Source organism: Cygnus olor, chromosome 9 (genome assembly GCF_009769625.2).
Source record: "Cygnus olor isolate bCygOlo1 chromosome 9, bCygOlo1.pri.v2, whole genome shotgun sequence".
In the NCBI taxonomy this organism is placed as follows: domain Eukaryota; kingdom Metazoa; phylum Chordata; class Aves; order Anseriformes; family Anatidae; genus Cygnus; species Cygnus olor.
Window position 1 is genome coordinate 6,826,810 of NC_049177.1, and position 20,460 is coordinate 6,847,269.

Below are 20,460 nucleotides of genomic sequence, written 5' to 3' on the forward strand. Positions count from 1 at the left end.
CATTTTGTACTCCAGATCCCTTACAACCCTGGTGGGCCTCCACTAGATTACTCAGTTTGTGGATGTCTTGTACTGGGGAACCCAAAACTGGACACAGAGTTTCAGATACAACCTCAGTAATGCCAGATACAGGGAATAATCACTTCTCTTAGCGTGCTAGTATGTTCTTACTAATGTGGCCAATAAATGGTTGTGTTCACCAACAAAAGAGTGCACTGCTGACTCCTGTCCACGTTGTCCACCTTGCCCTCCCTCCCCACAAGTCGTATTCCAAAAAGCTGCTTTCTACCTCTTCAGCCTCCAACCTGCACTGTTGCAGGGGCTTATTCTGTCCCAGGTGTCTTCATGTTTGCCATTATTAAAGTTTTGTCAGGCCATTTCTGCAGTGTGGTGATGTCCCTTGCAATGGTAGCTTAGTCCTCAGCTGCTTGCCCCATCGCTTTGCTGTCACTCCCGTATGATGTGCCTGCAGTGTGAGGCAGACCGACCACATACACCTGCTGCAAGGTTCCTGCTATTTGACAAAGGGAGACTGCTAACAGACAATTAGGACAGGATGGGATATTAATGAGATTTGGCAGGTTAGGTTTTTGTTTTTCCTTAAGTCAGAAAACACTGGCTGGGAAACCCCTTAAGCTAACATGACTGGTGACTGCATTTAGCTCAACTTTTGCAGTAATACAGCTATGCTTTTTTGTAAACTCAGAAATTGTGAGGAAGCAAAAGAAGGCTAAGTCTAAGTTACTATATGTTTCTCCTCTCATGTGTAAGATGAATTTTATTATGCAGTCTAAATAAGAATAGATCAACAAATGCTAAAAATGAGTATCTATCAACTGTTTATACACAGTTGCTCTGAATGAATCATTACATATTTTAACTCAGAAAAAGGCCACGTTGATTAGGTCCTGTAGGCTATTGCACTTGTTTACAGATAAATATGATAATGTTTTATGATATTTTATGACATTGACCTTCATATATGCAAGCAGCTTTGATGTATACCTTGATTGCATAAACAAAGCCATTTTCACAGTAAATACTGTATCCATTGTATATACAATATTAAATAGCATTCATAGAAAGGTATTTACTTACTAGTTTTTTGTTTTGTTTCAGTTCTATATGTCTAAATTGTCTGATGTTTAACCTTCTCAGTATTGCTGCTGAGGTATACCAGCTCTGGCTAAACAGTGTGAATGGATTGCTAAGGCTACAGTGACAGGCTCCATTGTCTGAATGTGAGATGCAGAAAGCAGGGACTACCTTCTGCTTGAAATCTGTACATCTGTAATGCTGCTCTGCAACCATGACAAAACAGGGTTAGGCTCACTGCCTCTTGTTTGTAGCATATAGGCAAGATTTTCCCTGAAGGATTTTTCCAAAGCTCTAGTCAGCTGTGGGATGCTGTTCCACCAAAATCAAAAGTGCAACATCTTTCAGCATGACTTGTGGATCCAAGTTGGGGATGCCCCATCCCTGGAAGTGTTCAAGGCCAGGCTGGACAGGGCTTTGGCCAACCTGATTTGTGGGTGGCATCCCTGCCCATGGCAGGGGGGTTGGAGTTGGATGATCTTTAAGATCCCTTCCGACCCAAGCCATTCTGTGATTTTACGATGATGACTTCTCGTGCCCAGCATGACCCAGCTAAGACTGGGGACAGTGATTAGTGGTCCAGGTTAGGCTTTTACTTTCACTGAGACTTCAGAGGTGGGACTTAGACTCTTCTGAAAATTCAACAGAGCTGAATTGTGTCTTAGTTTTCAGATGTTGGGTACTTAACTGAGAGCTGCTAATTAAATACACATGTTGAGTTTCTATTGTATCGTGATGCATATCATACCTTATATAATTAGTGTATCATCTCATTAAAGAATGAGCTTCGGTCTGAGGAGCCAGTGGTGAGGGAAGCTCCAGACAGAGCACAAGGCAAAAAGGAGTCAGGCATATTCCTGCCCTCCTGATCAGCACACACGTATCACACCTGTGCGAGTATAATTTTTACTCAGATTACTCCAAGTTATATTTTTCACATTTTACTATTTGACATATTAAGTGTGTAAAATATTGTATAACCTGGTTTTTCTTTAATATTTTGTCAGACTGAAATGCAGTATGAAAATAGATGACTTTAAATGTAAATACTAACAAATTTTCAAAAGGTTCCCTTCCCATATTCTCAGAAGAAGGATGAAAAGTTATTTAAATGTTTTAAAACTGCATTGAGTCTTTTGGCACGTGACTTGTTACTCCCAGGAATCAGAAAAATTGCTGACAGATATAGACCAGATATTTAACCTCTGCCACCAGAGGTGTTAGCGTTTAAGGGATCTTGTTCAGGAAATGAGAAAATCTCAATAGTTGGTGAAATAAAGATTACAGAACATTATCTTTTATGTGAAATTCTAAAATTATATTTATTGGCCAATTCACAGAAAGTGCCATAGTGACCACAAAAATGAATCTGGTTTTATACATGTACAGATGTACAGGCCAACTTTTAAAATAACAGATCTATTTCCATTATGCATTTTGTAAATTATGTGGAAAACATCAGGATATTAACAATCTCAAATGCATAAAAAGGTGCAAAGTGACATGTTTTTTTAATGAAATAAACCACTACGCCATGGGGGGAAGGACAGGAGGAGGGTTGCACGCAACTTATTCCCACTATATGTAAAGTTGACTTTCATGTACTTTACTACGTGTCAACATTTACTGTACATTTTCATAAAGAAAAATTTTCTTTTTAAAAAAGCAGATTTTTTTCTGTGTTCAAAAATCATTTTAAGTTCATATTCATATTTTTCATTGCATATAGTCATTTCACGCATCATCCTGCATAAATTGTATATATTCACGCTTTCATAAATGTATTTAGCAGCTGCAACAAGACATTTCAAGATGTGTTTTATGATTGTTTCACATACATATTAAGGTATTTTATATAATGAGTATCTCTCCTGGACTGAAGAGATTGTTGGTTTGAGACACAGTCACAACCATAGAGCTGGTCCTCCTCTACGGTCATAACCATAGAGTATGTGTTCATTTGAATCCTATCTGGCATATTTTTTATTGTCAATAGAAGTGGCCACAATTACACAGAGATCAAGCTGTCTGTTAGGAAACAATCCCAAGTTACAAAAGAGACACTACCAACTGCAGTTACTGCTTCTCAACAAGAACTAATGCACCAATATGGAAGCAAATCTGGGAAATGAAGAACTACATGTGAAAAGTTCTACATTTTTGCAATTAGATGAAGTATCGCTTTTACTGTCAAGTTACAATGAAACGAGAGATTGAATTGTCCCAGCCAATTAGAGCCCAGAGCTGTTACACTCTGTATGAGATTATTTTTCAGCTCTTCAAATTCTGCAGCTTGAATTACATGTAAGCTATTTCATAGCTATCTGGCCAATTCTAACCAGAAACAATCCCTTTTACCAAGCTCCAACAACATTTGGGGTGAAATTCTGATTCCTGCTCTGCTGCTCATCACATGATAAGCCACGTTTCATAGTTCCTTGCTCAGGAAGTCTTTTGTCTCCCTCTGTGTTGCAACCTCAACTTGCAAGACTTAATTGTCTCCCCACCTAATCTATTAGACTTAATAATTTATTAAATTATTCATGCCATGGCTCATTTTTGGAAAGGTGGTCTGAGGAGTGATGGGCATCTATAGTGACACAGGTTTTTTAGAGAGTGGAAAGATATTCCTGCTAACTTTTCTCATGCATTGTATTAGCCAACTCCAAGGAAGTCATCTGTTTGATTATGTGATGGCAATTAACATTCCATATAATATCATCTGTACAGTGCTAGATGATGCTTTTATTAGGCACAGAGATGTGCCGAGGGAAGTCAATCCTGGAAGGCTAGGTGAGCCTGCTCCCCTGTTTGCGCTACTTCTTTTAAACAGAGCAAATGAGGGAGACGGTTTTACTTCACTCAGCTCATAGTGAGATGGTGATGCAAGAATATCCATAGCCTTTGAGCACAAGGACCTCAGTTGTTTTGGCTTTCAGGTACAGCCGGATGGAGTAGAAGAAGGAAAAATATCAAGTAAAAGAGCCAAGCTGACTATGTACATCCTAATTGGCTGCCTGGGTAATCAGGCTTCTGAGCCAGAAAACAGCAATTTGCTTGGGGCATGCTTGAAAACTAACCATATAGTCATCGTGACAGTCAGAGACCATATGTGCGTTGCAAATCTGAAACATAATGTCAGGCACAGCAGTGCTGAGAAGGGTTGGCACGACTCTGTTTCACTGCAGCAGTTAACGTGAGGCTAGAAATCGTTTTAGAAAGTAGGAGCATTCTACCAGTCATATCTGAGGAGAAACAACATACACTAGTCTGTCTTAAAGAAACGTATTGGTAGTGATTACTGTTTAATGCACTGAAAAGCATAGGCACATACAAATTTCTGTTTTCATACTAGTGACAACCATATAAATTTTAACAAATTGCTGCTTTGTTAAGTAGGTATTGTTTGTTTGGCTCCAGTGCTTATTGGTTGGCTTTGTTAAATCATACTGACATAAAAGACACTGCCACATTCACGCTGCGTCTGAACTCTTCCACACATTACTGCAAAATGTGTTTAAAATCAGGCCTCAACATAAATTTAAGGAAATAGGATATTTATTTATTTATTTTGTAGTAGATGGAATTCCATGAAAAGTTCACAAAAGATGAGACTCAGGGAATGAATTGGGGGGTGTTGGTGGGGTGATTCATAGCCTCTGTAACAAATGACCAAAGGCAATGAACTTGATCACTATTTAAAAAATATTCAAAGGATACACATCATAGCTAGAATTATTATTTTGGGTGGTGCAAAAGGGTGTAACTGGGACTAATGAGATAAAAATTAGAAATACGGTTATTTAAATTAATTATCAAGAAAAGCTTTCTATGCTGATTTTTAATAGACTCTAGAATACTCTCCCATGGGAAGCAGTAGAAGCCCCAGGCTTAGAAACATATAAGTAGCTGAAACACCCCCCCCCCCCATCCCTAACACTAGAAAATATATTCTAGGGAACAATTCTGCACTCTTAGCCCAATATGCTACCTGTACTACTTTTTCTTTGCATCTAATCTTTATTTCTAAGATTTAATGAGTCTAGCAGCAACTTCCACACACTGAAATTTAAATGAAACAATTATCAGTGGGAACATGAACCCCAGTGTCTATTAACCTGCAAGCAATAACCCAGTCTGGTACATTTATCCCTGCTGTGAGGACTGTTCGACTGTTACGTTGACCATAATCAAGCATTTATTTGAGATTCTACTGGTGCAGTATTTACAATGATATAAAAAAAAAAATAATTATTTTGAGATATCCCCCTCATGTTTTGGATTACTTTGTGGAGAATCTAACAATAAACATGCCAGTGTTTTATTCTGAGAACGGAGATAACAGCTTCAGCTCTCAGAACTGGACAGGGATTACTGTTATCCTTGATTTTTTTCCTTTTTTTTTTTGTTTTGCATTTTTTGTCTTTTCAAAATCAAGGTTCCTAACTATATGGACAGTTAAGAAATTGGATTGTGACAATAAATTTACCTAAGGACCTTTACAATGTGGAGTACAGTCTTTGTTGGGTGTTCCCAGTTCCTCCTCCAATCTATGGAGTATGTTGGTTGCACAAACTCTCTAAAGCTTATCAAGACAGTCATTGTGCCAAAGTTCTGTTTCACACTTCAAATTAAAATGCGTGATAACCATACCGTTATATTTGAGTCACTGCAGACCAAATGCTTTGGCCCAAATCACCATTGGCCAGCCTTAGCCATAGAGCATTTCCTACTTAATGCACGCATGGTGCAGTAATATTTGTCATGGTCTTGCTCCCTTCCCAGCTCTGCTGGAGGTGCTGTAACTAATGAACCAGCTACGGGCAGCAACAACCATTTCAAATAACTTAAGGTTCTAGTTCGTTACTGCAACCGCCCCCATGCTGGGAATGATGAAGTAGTATTAGGCATTTTATATCTATATCTATATCTATCTATCTATCTATATGTATATATATGTACACATACATACCTCATCACCTCAGGAACCTGTCAACATCCTATATTTGGTTCTTCTTGTTGACTGCTGATAACTGTCAGTTCTGGACATGAAGATGGCATGTTTCCATTTTATTACTGTTTGACACTCAAGCTTTTAGTCCCTCTCTAGTAAACTCCAGGGTTTGTTTGTTTGCTTTTTACATCAACTGCAAACCTTAACTCTTTCTGTCCATTATTCATGGATTATTCTTTCTTTCCTCTTTTGTTCACTCTTGCCCAAACATAATTCAGTTTTTAAAAGGAACTGACTGCAATTAATCCAATCCACACTCCAAAGAACATGCCCAGTTAAAACAACCATCCACCTTCTCATGTCGGTATGTGCACATTAGCAAACCGTAGGCAAAAATTTGCTGCCAATGTCAATACTGATTTGAAATAGCATAGTAGTAACAGGCTTGGTCAGGGTTATCTGGTCTAATCTTTCACATTCATTTATACATTTAAGGGAGGAAGAAATAGAAAAGAAGATGTAATTTTAACAATTTGTATAGTGTGTTTTTTTCTTCATATATCCTGAAAAATTAATCTAGAAAATATTTTATTTTTTAATAAACCTAAAGGAATCTGAAAGAACTTTATGTCTAGCAAAGAAGTTAAACTCTGAAAATGCAAAACTGTATCCAGAGTTATAGAAAAGGAATTGGTAGGGCAGCAGAAAGCCTTTACTCCCACAAAATTTCTGGGTTTTGGTAGTATAAGGATGTAGTGATATAGTACTATTGTAAAACTTTTGTCCCACATTTGGAAACAATTTTTCTTTGCCTTTGGCAGGCTTTATGCACCTTGCCTAGTGAAAGCTGTTCTCTTTTATCAAACAATGTACTTAGCTTTGAAAAAATTTCTTTTGTTTCTTTGCTCTCAGCAGAGGCATAAATACTGACAATACATGGCCCTGTAGCTTCTACAGCTGATGAATGCAGAATTTCCACGAGTTACAGAACTGAAAATAGGAATGAGGGCTTTTTCTGAATGCTCTTTTAAATGTCAGTAATGTTTCAAACTATTGTGGCTGTTTCCTCCTAAGCGATAACTAAGGAAACAGGAATCTCAAATTCTTGACTGTAACCATTTCCATTCATTTTTTGTGTCTAGGGTGCTGCGCAATGGAGGTCTGTAAGTAGTGCTGCAACAAAATTATTGGATTGTAACGCCAGCAAGCTCTTTGGCAGTGCTTTTCAACTATGGGGCTCATAGTGCTTTGCAAAAGATTTCGGTGTCATTAGTCCTATTTACAAGGAGAGAATGGAAACTGTAACTAACTATAGAACCACTGTCAATAACTACTCAGAAGGCAGCAAAATTCCCCTTGGGAAACAAGAGAGCTGATCTAGAGACATTCATCATCAGGAATGAAGATATGAACATATATCACCTCCTGGCTTCATTTTCCTGTGTTAACCTTCAATCGTGTGGGTGTTAGAATATATATATATATATATATATGTATTTTAATCCTATATTAGACGTAAGTTTATGAAGAAAAAGTCCATGCACTCCTTTCCCTTTTGCTTAGTTTGAGCATTCCAAATTTCTGTTTTATGAATGTCTTCTTTAGGGGAAAAAAATACATTAAAAAAAAACACACCCTAAAACATACCAGGTTTTGTACCCTGTTACATACAAAAGGCAACGAAGCTTAGTTACCTGCTGAGATATCTGTGGAGTAATCTTCCTGATAGATTTTGCAGAAATATTTTTTGGTTTTGGGTGCGTTAACAGTCTACTTGTTTTACCCTGCTGTAGCATTAGTGCTCATCCTTCAAATGTGTCTTTATTCTCTAATACAAAAGAATCTGGCTCCCAGGAGAAACTAATCTAAAAAATACGCCAAACAGCAACAAAAAAAGACCCCAGTGCTAAAGCAAACAGTCTGATCTGATCACAGGATACACTTAAATTCATCTGTTGGTTCATCTGAGACGCTCATCATCTTTTTTACTGGAAAGCTGAACACATTCAGTGACCTGATGCTTTTCAGCTTAAAACACTCCCAACACTGGTTGTCATGCTCTCCTTTCGTCTCCTCTCCCTTTTCTTCTCATTTCTTCTCTTTTCTTATATTTTCTAATTCTCAAAGACTGTTTAGGATCACTGTTTGCTTTTGGGTACTGTAGAAAGTATAATATGTTATGAAGTATGGCTTAGCCAAAAGCACTGGGGTGTTTTGTTGGCAACATCTGCATCACTTTTTACTCTATGAGGTCTACAGAATCTGTGGGCTTTGATGATGTGTCCTGAACAAAGCCTGTCATCTTTCTTAGGTTAGCATAAGGAGGCAGAAACCCAGTATTATTATATGGTTTTTGGTACTGGCTGAAACATGAGGAAGATCGTAGCAAGCATTACATACGGTTAGAATTTTCAGAGGCGCTTTTACTTTTGATCTATTTGATGCTCTTTTTTTTTTTTTTTAAGTTCTTATTCTTTCTCTCTCTGCCTTAGGTTTTTGTGACTGGTGTCTTGAAACCTCCTGAACCAGATATTAAGGAAAGGTCAGCAGTGACAGAGATCATGCAGGGGTGCACAATCCCAAGGCTTACCATCAAAAGTGAGTGACACATCAAGCTGAGGCTACTCTACTACACATTCAGCTACCCCCCCCAACACCTCCCCCCCCTCCACCTGCCCCCCTGTAGCCAGTATTTCCACTTTTTTGTTAGCAATTTTATCAGGGCAGAAACAGAGCTCATTGGTTGTTTGTCTCCGATTTTCAACTTTCCAGAAGTTGACTAGTATGAGGCTGGGATCCTAAAAAAACATCAAATTGGCATATTGTAAGGGCACAGACTCTATATACTTTGATTCCAGCATTTTCAGCTATTCTCCATCTCTAGATGTGCTGCTTGAATCCATATAGCTTCATAGAAAACCCCGGAGAAAACAAGATGTGTACTTCCAATCTAGGTAGTAAATTTCTATATAAATATGTTAAATATTTTAAATCACACACATATATATATGCATGCAATATAGTATCAGTTTGTGTATGTTTTTTCAAAATTCTACTTGTATCACTGTGGTTTCTCACTCTGATAACTGTCAGTATTGGTCAAAAATTTTACTTCATGAAATTTTGTTTTCAACAACAGGATTTCATCAAGAAACAAAAGACAAATATGTAACTATAAAATACCTTTGTATAAACTATGATACCTTCTTTTTTTTTGCCAAATGAGGTGTTCTCTTACTGTTGCTGTAAATCTGTTGGGACATTTTTAGGAGTAGGGTAGAAATAGTATACATCCAGGAAACAACTACAAAGGTGAAACAAATTTGCTAATAAATAAATAAAATTAAGGTGTTAACCACAATTAGGGTGTTAATCATGATAGTATTTGGCTCCTTTACCACCAGCTGTATTCCTGGAAATAGTTTATTGGGAAGTTGTATTATGCTAAGAGGTGTTTATTGTCATTTTCACTAGGCATACAAAACCTGGTAGTGCTGTACTGGTATGGATATACTTAATCTGGTTAGCATTGGGAATTAAGGAAAGAGGAGACGTTTTCAAGCCCTGGAGATGTCCTCACAGTTTAATTTCTTCTCCCTAAGTAAGTAAATACTAAATAAGTATCCACATGCTCTTCCAAACCTCCTTAATTTTGGTATATTGTATATTCCAGAACACCAGCAGCAGCTTGTTGGGGCACCCCATTAGACTTCTACCTGCTGTCACCTCTGTAAAGCCTGACATTTTCCTCATCTGCTAAGCGTGGATGGCAGTGGAGATGATGGGGGTGGTGCACACGCTGGCACCAAAACTTCCATTAGAGGCAGCATTATCTCACAGCCTGCTGGGATCCCCACTAGGTAAAAGCATTAGAGCTGCCTCTTGGGTTAGGGAAAGAGACACAATTAGTACTCACAGGATTCAGAAGGTTTGCCAAAGTAAAGTTAGGGCTGCTAGGTGAATTAACTTCTGGCCAGTCCTTATCCTGGGGCTGCTAATGTCCTATGGCATCACGTTCACTTTTGCAGAAGGGGCAGCTTCTGTGATGGGAACAGTGGATTCCATTCCCACTAGATAACCTTTATAACCCTCTGACCCTTTCTGAGTCTTATTTTCCTCCTGAATGAAGCACAGATGGTGCATGTTCAGAGCAAGCCAAGCACAACATACCAGAAAGGGAAATAGATTGCACCTGTACAGTAGCCCTTGGAAGGGGAGGTTCTCATCAGTTTAAAAGCAGCTGAGCCACCAATGCAGGATGCTACTGCTTTTTTGAATGACCAACTATCCCAACACAAAAAACAACGTTTTATTTAATTAGCATTAAAGATGTCACAAACCCTACATGTCTATTTCTAATTTGAACTGGTGTCAGCCAATGCAGTACAGACTGAGATTGATCTCAACAACTGTGCATCTTTAGGTCTGCTTCTGTTTGCAGAGATAAAATACCCATGGAGGGGAAGGAAGTGAAAAAGAAATGTGAGCTAGTCATCACAAAAAAAGCAACTTAGACTGTTACAGTAATGCAGACAACACAGTGTATCACCATCTTAAATTTGCATTTGTAGGTTTGTGTTTTTTTTTTTCCCCCTTTTTTTTTTTTTCTCCCAGCCTTGAATTAGAATTCCTGTAATTTAAAATTCCTGTAATTGGTCTGATGTCATTTTAAATCTCTGAAGTCACAGATTCTTTATGTATGTCATTTATTACAGGTACCTTTTCAGGGATGTTTTTTTGGATGCGCTTGTTTATTGCTACTGTAAAAAAGAGCCACCTTTTTGTGTGTGTGTCTTGATAGCACAACCTTGCAACTGGGGTAAGGATAAACATCATTACAACTTGACGAGTCAGACACTGCAGTTGCCCTTTCAGAGATTTCAGCATAAACACTTTTTTTTTATATGAAAGTAGAGTATTTTTTGGTTTTAAGGGAGATCTGTGTATGTGTATGCATGCCTATATAGATGTATGTGTTTTGGCTTGGTTTTTAAGCAACTAGATTACGTCCAAAAAAATTCATGGAGAGGAGGCAATATTGTTAAAATTAGTTCCAAACGTTTCATATTTGTATGTTATTCTACTAGTAAGCTTTTGCTAATAAAGCCATTGTTGGCAAATTCTACACCAATATTCTAAGGTCCATTTCATGAAGAAATAGCTTATTCTTACTAACATTTTGGGACAAGGATTTTTCTGTTCATCTGAATGAAAAATGCTGCATAACCCACCCCACCGAGCAATCTAAGGTATGTACAGTGATACATTCTAGTTTTCTGAATATTTTGTTGCAAACCAAATTCTAGTGATAACACACATTCTTTTATTACTATGCTTAGGTCTAAAAAGGTAGGTTTATTTACAGTAGAGAAAATACTTCATGTTTGCTTCTTTTGTGATGTACTAGCATGACCTGAAAAGATTTGCTTCCAGTAACAAAAAGATAAAAAAAAAAAACAGATGGACAAACACACCTATATAGACACAAATGTATAAAAGAATTAAAAGCTGTCAGTCAGATTCTAAATTGCTGTTTTCAAGTTGCCCTAATGTTTGCTGTGATAACAACAATAATAATAACTAGGAACAACAGAGACTTTAAAAATAATTTAAGTCCAGTTTTAAAACTGAAATTGACATTTAATTATCTACTTTTAATTTTAGATCTCCTGTTTTTTTTCTGAACAGAAAGATTTGCTAACAAATGTGCTGATAGCAAGCATCGTGAAGGGCCTGCTTCATGTCACTAACAAAAAAATTAACACTAGGAAATGATGTAGGGTACTAGGATGCTAGGAAATGATCTAACATAAATCTTTCTGTTCTGGTTAGATGGTACATAAACTGAAATTTTAGCTCATTTTATATGATCTTTATTCCTGCAGATACATTTTATGTATCTGGGCTCAATTCTGTAAATATTCTTTTAATTCATGTAAGAGACTAGTACAAAAAGCAAATAGGACTGCACATATAACAAAACTTTTGTATTGCCAGTCTTAACAACAACAAAAAGAGCATAAAGATCTCAAATTTTAAAATATATTTAGGGTTCATTTCATTTACTTTCCAGTTATTAAACTACGATGACCAGTTGAGGTCAATCTTTCCTTACAGCTATCAGATGCAGAAACTGTAATTAAAACAAAACAACACAAACAAACAAAAAAAAACCCCACTGATGATAAATTTAAATAAAAGCACAATACATTCTCTATATTCTAAGACCAGGTTCTAATAAACAGAAACTACTGAGGGAGGTGGATACCCTCAAGATCTCTTAGGTTATTCTTTGTGGGATCAGCTACCATTCATGAGTGCTCAGGAACATCCTTTTGTGGCAAGACTGACTGCTTGTTTCTTTGGGAGAGAGGAAAAGAGTAAGTAACTCATTTGAAGTAGCAAATTACAAATGCAAAAGTCAGTGATGAAGTAATAAAGAAAAGGAACTACTTGGGAAAGGAGCAGAAAAGCCACTAGGCAGCAGTCACTTCCATGCCATTTGTTTTTTTTATATGCATTAGAACAGTTATCCTAGCAAGTGCTGATTCATTTGGTATGCAGAGCATTTGAAGATACAAAGATTATTAAGGAAAGGGGACAGAGAACACACCACACAGACTTACCAACACATTTTACGTAGCCTTTTTTTTTTTATATCTTTAAACAGTGTATAAGAAAAATATGCTGTGTTACCATAACAAACTAAAATACTCTCTCAACCTCTTAGGATTTATTTTTTTTCTCTTCTCTTCTTTTGGTTCCAGGTAGGTTTTATTTGTTCTTGTTCTGCTTTATAAAACCTTTTGTCAACAAAAATGGCTTCAGGAAGAAGAAATGCAGGCGAATTATGAGCACAAAAGAGGGCTAACAGATGTATATGTTTCTTTTGTGCCACTCATGGGTGGTAAGTGTACAGAAGAAACAGGGCATAATGTTTTATAGAATGAAGCCAGACAGGAATTCCAGCTGGCATTCAATAAAGCAAAAGGGAACCTTTTCTTCATGTAAAAATCATTGTTTAAATCCCAACTGTACATACCTGTGGAATAATGGGGTCACTTATTTTCCACTACTTCAGTAAGATACTGCAGCAAGCTAATGATTTTACAAGACAGACAGTTAAAGCATTGATTTGCTGCAAATTGTTCAATCCATAACTAATGAGCAACTCTACAGGTTTTCAGTATATCAATTCCATTAGAATTTACAGTTTCTGTAAGATCATATTAATTTGTGGATATACAATGATTTATTTTATTTTTTGTAACCTTCAGCATCCCCTTGTTGCTGGTTTATTGTTTTTTTTTTAAACTTTCTTAAGCCTCTGTGGGCAAGTTGGATAAAGTCCCTGTCTTCAGGTTTCTGACAGCATTCCTGAAAAATACACTGTCCAGTTTTACATAGGCACACATGCATCCCAGGTCAAGTCCTAAATATTCCCTTGTAGAAAACAGTTAATATCCAAGAAGGCAGGAAGAGATGACAAATGGAATACAGTCTCTGTCACCTGTAGCGCTAAAACTGTCCTAATTTGAAATGGAATTATATTTTTACACCTGTAAAAGTGTGAAGCCAAATGGCTGCTGTGTTATTTGGACCCATATAGATAATTCTTCATAACAAGCTCAAACCTCTCCTGTATGAAAAAAATAGCAAAGGCAAAAACCTCTGTGGACTGAGTGACAGGACTTTTGTCAGAGGCCCGTGGTACAGAAACAAGAAATTGAGGCCTACACTTGCTAACAGATCAAGTTCTAGATTACGCTATTACTGGTGATGCCAGTATGTTTGCACCACGCGTTCTCCAAGCTTTGTAGGAAAAGGGTCAGTTCTATCACCAATTACTACAACAAGATCATTTTAGGCAAAACAGTTATAGGCAAGCAGAAGTTCAAACCCTGTCAATAAATTCATAGACTCTGAAAAACATTGTATTGGTGGTTACAAAAGGAGCAATGTGGCCAGAGTATGTATGTTAGTATGGGAGTGTTGAATCATCCCACTCCAACTGCTCTTGCCTGGCGGAATTCTGTTTGTCTCCCTTTGGGGCAATCATTTCTTCCTCTTCCTCCTCCTCCTCCTCCTCCTCCTCCTCCTCCTCTTCACTTTCATCTGACTCAGCACTGGTCATGTCTTCCTCTTCATCTTCTATGTCTTCTTCCTCCGCACTCTCCTCTTCTGCCTGGTGAGGCTTTTCATATTTCTACAACACATTCAAAGAAATGAGAGAGAGACAGTAGAAGAAAAGTCCATTCTTGCTAGCCAGTGGCTATGAGAATGTGAACCCTTACTCCATATCATTTAGAAATGTTTGCATGCTGGGAAAATCTGCTTTCCATCATTTGTGGCTATTAGACATCAAATGCAATACCATTCAGTAGCAAATACTCAAAACCTACCATAACAGGAATGGAATATTAATAAGTGATACCTTAGTCAAGCTGCCAAAATTTAACCTGTCAGTGTCAGTTTCTTTGACTTGATGATAATTTCCCCTCCTTTAAGTGTATTAGTGTTTACAATTAAAAAGGATTAAAAACAATTTAACTACATCATCTTGGGTGCCTGGGGTGCAAAGATGAATGGAGAAGTGGTGGTGTACCCAGGAATTTTACATGATCCTATTTAGCAATTACTTATGACAACTATTATCATGGTGTGCAGAGTTCAAAACTGAGCTGGGGTCCTCAGTGTATGTACACACAACTATTCTGCCAAGCCTAAATAAATGTACTCTGAAGGAGGCTTTAAACTCACTGCTACGCAAGCTACCAGTCCAGACTATCTCCTAGTATTATCATAATACAATAATATGCTTCAGTTATGTACCTCCATGGGGTTGACAGTAATAGTCAGAGCAGAATCATCCCAATCCATTTCATTTTCTTTAATTCCATCATTGTCTGTAGAGCTGTGCTGATGAGCTGTCCGAATTCTGTAGATCCCCAAGGCTATGATGAGAATGAGTATGCTCACACAGATCACAATAACAATAGTAGCCACACTTGGAACAACTGGAACAAAAAGTGCAAAAGCATTAAGCTTATATCTATGGACCAAATTGCCTACAAAACACTAAACACATTGTCTATTTTTTTCCCTCCTTGGCACCTGTTCCTTTGGAGTGAGACTCTGGCTATCTTTCTGCCATCTGCTTAGAACTACAGAAAGTAGTGACATGTGCCCACCTCCTAGGGCATAGCATACATGAATGGCATTTGCAGACACCTACTAATGACTATTACAACCCTTTACTAAAAAGTGATCATGCCGAATGTTTGCTTTTTGAGCCACTTCATTACAGATGACAAGCAGTCAATCAGTTCAGAATCAGTTAGTTTCAGAACAAGTGTTTTTGCAGTTGGGGTCAATTAACTGCATGTTGTCTCCTGATTATAGCTAACTGAAGCATTAACATCACTTGTGAGAAAAAGTGTATCTCTAAGATTTTATTTTAGAAGGTTTCAAATATTTGTAGTGGCACTTCAATCCTCCCAAAATAAAATAAAGCATTGCCACTCTATTTCCATGTATTACAGCCTTACTGGGAGACTCTTGAGGATTCAAGATATTTTTCCTCACTGTTCTGTTGCATTCTGAGAAGCCTCTGTCTTCAGCTAGACACAGGAAGGCATTTCTCTGAACTATTCTTATGTTATCAGCTTCATAACTGTATGTGTTAGTGGAGAAGTGCTGCCACTTTTATGCACCTTTGCTACCTAGGTACTGAAGTTGCAAGAGCTACAGTAATTGTGTACCCCATTTTGGTGCCTTGCCTGTAAGAATGCTGAAATCAAAACAACATTAAAGTAAAAAAAGAACTAGTTTGCAAAATTCATTTTGCAATAGCTGAATATCCATACAAGTTTACAGAAAAATTCAGTAATTTTCTAACCATAACTGTCTGTAACTACTTATGATTACCTGCGTTTTACATCAGCTTTACTTCCTTACACATGTATCATTAAGCTAAAAGTATGTCAGAATCCAGCATTGAAACAGATAGCTTTGGCCTGGGTTTAACTTCACTGAAAAGGTTTCTGATTAGGGTAGATATTTTAACTTATACAGCCCAAACATTCAGTTCAAATTCTGGATTTAATGTGTACTAATGCTCCCTGTACATGCCTAGGAGCAATTCTCTGCAGAGAGCTCCAGACCAAGGCCTGGACAGCAGCTAGCAGTAGCACTGCACCAATTATTGTTTTTCTATAAATATATATATATATATATGTATGTATATATATGTATATATAAAATCACTTCTATTTGCCTAGGAACAGATGGACAAAAATTAATATGCCATAGAAATACAGACATATAAGGACAATATAAGCATAAATGTTATCTGTCATACCATTCAATACTAGAAACAAGACACTTTGTTAACTAGGTGGGGTCAGAGTACATAACCTTTAATGTAAACTTAAAAAAGGATACCAGTTTTTAATTCCAAAGCACCTCCTCAGGAAGAGAGAATTCAATGTTGCCATCTGTCATAGCTGTGCAATGATCAGTGTGAGGTTTCACAAAGTGTAACTATGACTTCAGAGCTTCATTTGTTGACTAGTGTGAATCACAAGGGAAATACTGACTTACCAGCATCATTATGAGCAGTCTCTGAAAAGGCATCACATACCTGAGTTGTGAACAGTACTTATTCTTCCCTCTGGATGGTGGACAGACTGGAGAAACTGCGGCTGTACTATCATATGGTTTACATGATCCATAAAGTTGGCGTTGGAACTGTGTAGAATATTAATCTGGGACAAGTCAAGAATAAGTGATCAGATACTAAAAGGAAGTTCTCTGTATTCCAAGATGGCTGGCTCCATAATACGTTATATTGTACTAAGAGGTTCATCAGCAGATAGGAACATTATTATATATCCCTTAAAGGTCAAATTCACTCTTTTAGGCCAGAGAAAAATACGCAGGTTAACATATTTCTGATTTCTAGCATTAGTGGTCCTTCAGTTGGAGACTTTGAAGTGGCACAGGAAAGGAATCTCTTTTTGATTTTCCTGTATGGATAAGAAGTGTCTTTTTTTGTCTGTGTTGATCAGCTTTTACATGTTCCCTGAAAGTTAGTGGGAGATTTGTCACTCAGGATACTAACAAACAATATATCAAACCTATTGAGATTAAAACCAAAGAGAGAACTAAAAGAGGTCTCAGCTATTCCTGTGTCCCTCCTTTCAGGGTGACTTTCTTTGAAGGTACCATCTATTCTCCTCTGTCCTACTCATAGTTATATTATAAGCACAAACCCTGAAGTCATCGTCAGGGCTGCAGAATGCTAAAGTGAGAAGAGATTTCCATAGGACTTAAATATGTACAGACCTTCAAAACCAATTATTAAATTTTGAGTGTATTGGTAAGACCTTGCCCTTCTCCTGTAGTTACTTGGTACCTGGGTTACAGGCTAGGTAACATATTTCTTCAGGCTAGGTACATGATTCCTGCTAAGATGCACCAGCAGCAACTCTCTGTCCCTGGAGCCACTGTGATGCAATGGACTTAGTATCAGCAAAAATAAGCTCAAAAGTGCTAGTCAAATTTTCCTGTGGCAACTGACCATGTCTAGGTAGTACAAAAGATGAAGTCTATCCTAAGCATTCATTACCTGTATATTGACTTTCCTTCTCAAAGAAACCTGAAATCATGTAAGTTACCAGGAATAACCTCCATCTGATTAGGAACAAATTATAAAACTTACTATAAGGAGGTAGTGCTTGGCGAAAATGAAAAGGGTGAACACTTCAGGAAAGAGGAGTGTAATGGGTTAAGTTAAAAAATAACTAATGTAAGAAAAATGATGAAAAATGATTTACTTCTAAGCAGGTGTATACATCAAAAAAAAAAAAACCCACACACCCCACCCCAAACAAAACAAAACAAAACAAAAAACACCTGTAGGAGATTTCATGTGACAGTTAGGTTATGGAAAACCAATGATGATGACCTTATCCTCCATTTTAATTGAGAAAGAGTAATTCTCTATTAGTGGATTTCAAAAGAAGCATCGTGTTCTCCTCACATATGCAGCTGACTAGACGAACCCACACTGAGGAGTGCTGACAAATGTCAATGTCCTCTTTGTATAGAACTTAAAACGTTTCCTCTATGTGATTATTGATAACAGAACATGTCAATCATTCTACAGATTTTAAAGAAAAGTCAGTGTCATTGAAGATGAGGCTACTGCTCAGCTGCAGTGCTAGAAAAGAAAGGCTTAACTGAATTAGTGCTTACCTCCAAGTTGAATTCATTGCTGGTGTAACGCCCATTTAGCTCAGAGCACTTGACTCTGAACTTTCTGTCAAAGGTGGCAGAAGTGTACCAGTTACGATATCGAATCTGCCGAAGAACCAGCTCATAGTTGTGCGTGGTGTCCACACCTGAAATGGTGGCAGTGAAGCAATAATCACAAAATGCTGTGCAACAAATGCTCTGTGCAGTGCAGGAGAAATCAAACAGCCACAGAAAATGCAAAATGGTCTGAAAATGGCAGTGGATCAAATATTCCCTAACAGAGAAACAGCTTTTGGAAAAGAATGTAGGTCCATAATGGAGAAGAACAAATGTAACCATAGAGAATTAGAATAAATTACTAAATACTTGAAATAAGTAAATAAAAGGCCAGTGAGTTACCAGCACTGAGTACAGGAGCACTAAGGAATTCCCTTATTCACACATTCCACTGTTATGATACACTAGAACCCCCACACTATTTTATTTTTTATTTTTTGCTATTTTTCTTTTTTAGGGGAGTAGCAGGAGGAGTGAAGAGATGAGACAAAGCTGTGCTGTATTCATGGAGGACAATGGATAAACACAGCACACCCAGAGAGCAAGAAGTAACTATGATTTTTGAGACACAATCTTTCCTGGAATATTTTAAAGGTAGTACACCTCAGCTTTCTTTCAGATTAGTCCTTTCATTCCAAAGATTTACCTGTTGGTGGGAAGAAATAAGGGAAGCCAAAGTCCATGAACATACCATAAATTGAATATCCTGCTGTGGAATTTGTAGCATCTAGATGTTTTCCTTGAAGCTCCACATGATCTAGTTCTAAACACTCTTGTTCAGGATCTAGTTCTGCACCACTGACCAAAATATCACAGAAATCCAAGTTGTGGAGCACTTCCTCTAATACCACTGGCTTATTGGCTGTGAACACATGGCATAAACAAAAAAAAAAAAAAAAAAGAAACTAAGAAACTAAGAGAAAGGCTGACAGAATCCCAGAACAGCTTATTCATTTTATGTGCTTTGCATTGGGGCTTTCAATTTCTGCAAAGATGGCTGAATTTTCTTTACTCGAATTAAAAATGGTGTACTTGAAGCAAATCAAAAGAGAAGCATTGTGACTGTTCAAATGCTGCCACGATGAAGGCCTACAAACATGTAGTGAGATAAAAGATAAATTGCTCTATAATAAAAGGCATTCAAGAACAGTACTGGAAGTAGAAAACTGATATTTGATCCTGGAAATAAATGTTAACAATTCTGCTTTTTCAGTACAGTATTGATACCAGATTGGTTCCACACATTCCTTCTTTTTTTTGGCAAGGAAGCTAGAACTGGAAAAATATGTAACAAATACATCAATGTTTTGATGACTTGCTCAGTTATTCTATGACCCATAAAGAATTTGCACTACAGAGAACACTATGCCTTTGATCCTAGAACATGGTATTATCATAAATTTCAAGAGCCCGTGCGGTGTGACTTGGCGAACTTGAGTTCTAAACTGACTATCCTTCAATAAGTATGACTTTAAAAAAAAAATCTGCCCCTGGAAGAAATGGACCATATCAATTTATTATTTTTATTCTCTGGTAAACATAGCCCAAAGGGTCTGGCAAGACTGTTTAACCAGCTCCCTGAGGACACCATAGGCACACAGACTGCAGTCTTGGAACTTAACACCCATTCTGTGACTTTCATTTTAGGGGGTGTATGGGGAAGCAAAGCATAGCCAGAGAAGTCTTACACCCTGGATTCCCAACTCCTGGTACAATGAATTTGGGTATCTGAACTCTAGGTACAGCTGGAAACAGCTTTAACTTATGTCAGAAATGCAGAGCCATCTCAGATTTGCAGGATAGGCAAATCTGAATATTGCTAAGCCTGATGAGTCAGACTATTTCTTAGGAAGTTATGACTGCTACTACGGGGCAAACAGGAAAGGGAGGGATGGCACTTCTGGCTACTGGCGGGTTACACTGATTTCTCTGCTGAGGCAGGACAAGCAGCAACACTTTGGCATTCCAGCAGTCCCCTGCAGGTAAAGAAGGCCTCAGAGCCATAGTCATGCTGCTGCCTGTGGCAACTGCCTGCTCTGCTTTTGATGAGCAACAGACCTAACTTGTCCTGCGACTGGGGAATACATGGTGACTAA

The 20,460-nt window shown here is 37.7% G+C and overlaps 1 protein-coding gene and 1 long non-coding RNA gene across 7 annotated transcripts in view; one reads left to right on the top strand and one right to left on the bottom strand.

Moving 5' to 3' along the window:
* The window catches only part of LOC121075153, a 140,903-nt gene that overhangs the window by 115,557 nt on the left and 4,886 nt on the right, over positions 1–20,460 (top strand). For 2 of the 3 annotated variants that reach the window (XR_005822754.1, XR_005822756.1), the window contains 2 exons: positions 8,542–8,647; positions 8,822–12,244. This is a non-coding gene — a long non-coding RNA (uncharacterized LOC121075153). Of the gene's footprint in view, positions 1–8,541; positions 8,648–8,821; positions 12,245–18,821; positions 18,959–20,460 lie in introns of those variants that run through there. The other variant, XR_005822755.1, reaches the window with a different exon arrangement.
* Positions 11,238–20,460, bottom strand: part of CLSTN2 (calsyntenin 2) — a 463,158-nt gene continuing 453,935 nt past the window's right edge. For all 4 annotated transcript variants that reach the window (XM_040568122.1, XM_040568120.1, XM_040568118.1 and 1 more), the window contains 5 exons: positions 19,056–19,226; positions 18,308–18,453; positions 16,692–16,815; positions 14,882–15,066; positions 11,238–14,255 (listed from right to left, as the gene is read on the bottom strand). In XM_040568122.1, coding sequence (XP_040424056.1) covers positions 14,028–14,255; positions 14,882–15,066; positions 16,692–16,815; positions 18,308–18,453; positions 19,056–19,226 — 854 coding nt within the window. In that variant the 3' untranslated portion in view covers positions 11,238–14,027. The remainder of the gene's footprint in view (positions 14,256–14,881; positions 15,067–16,691; positions 16,816–18,307; positions 18,454–19,055; positions 19,227–20,460) is intronic.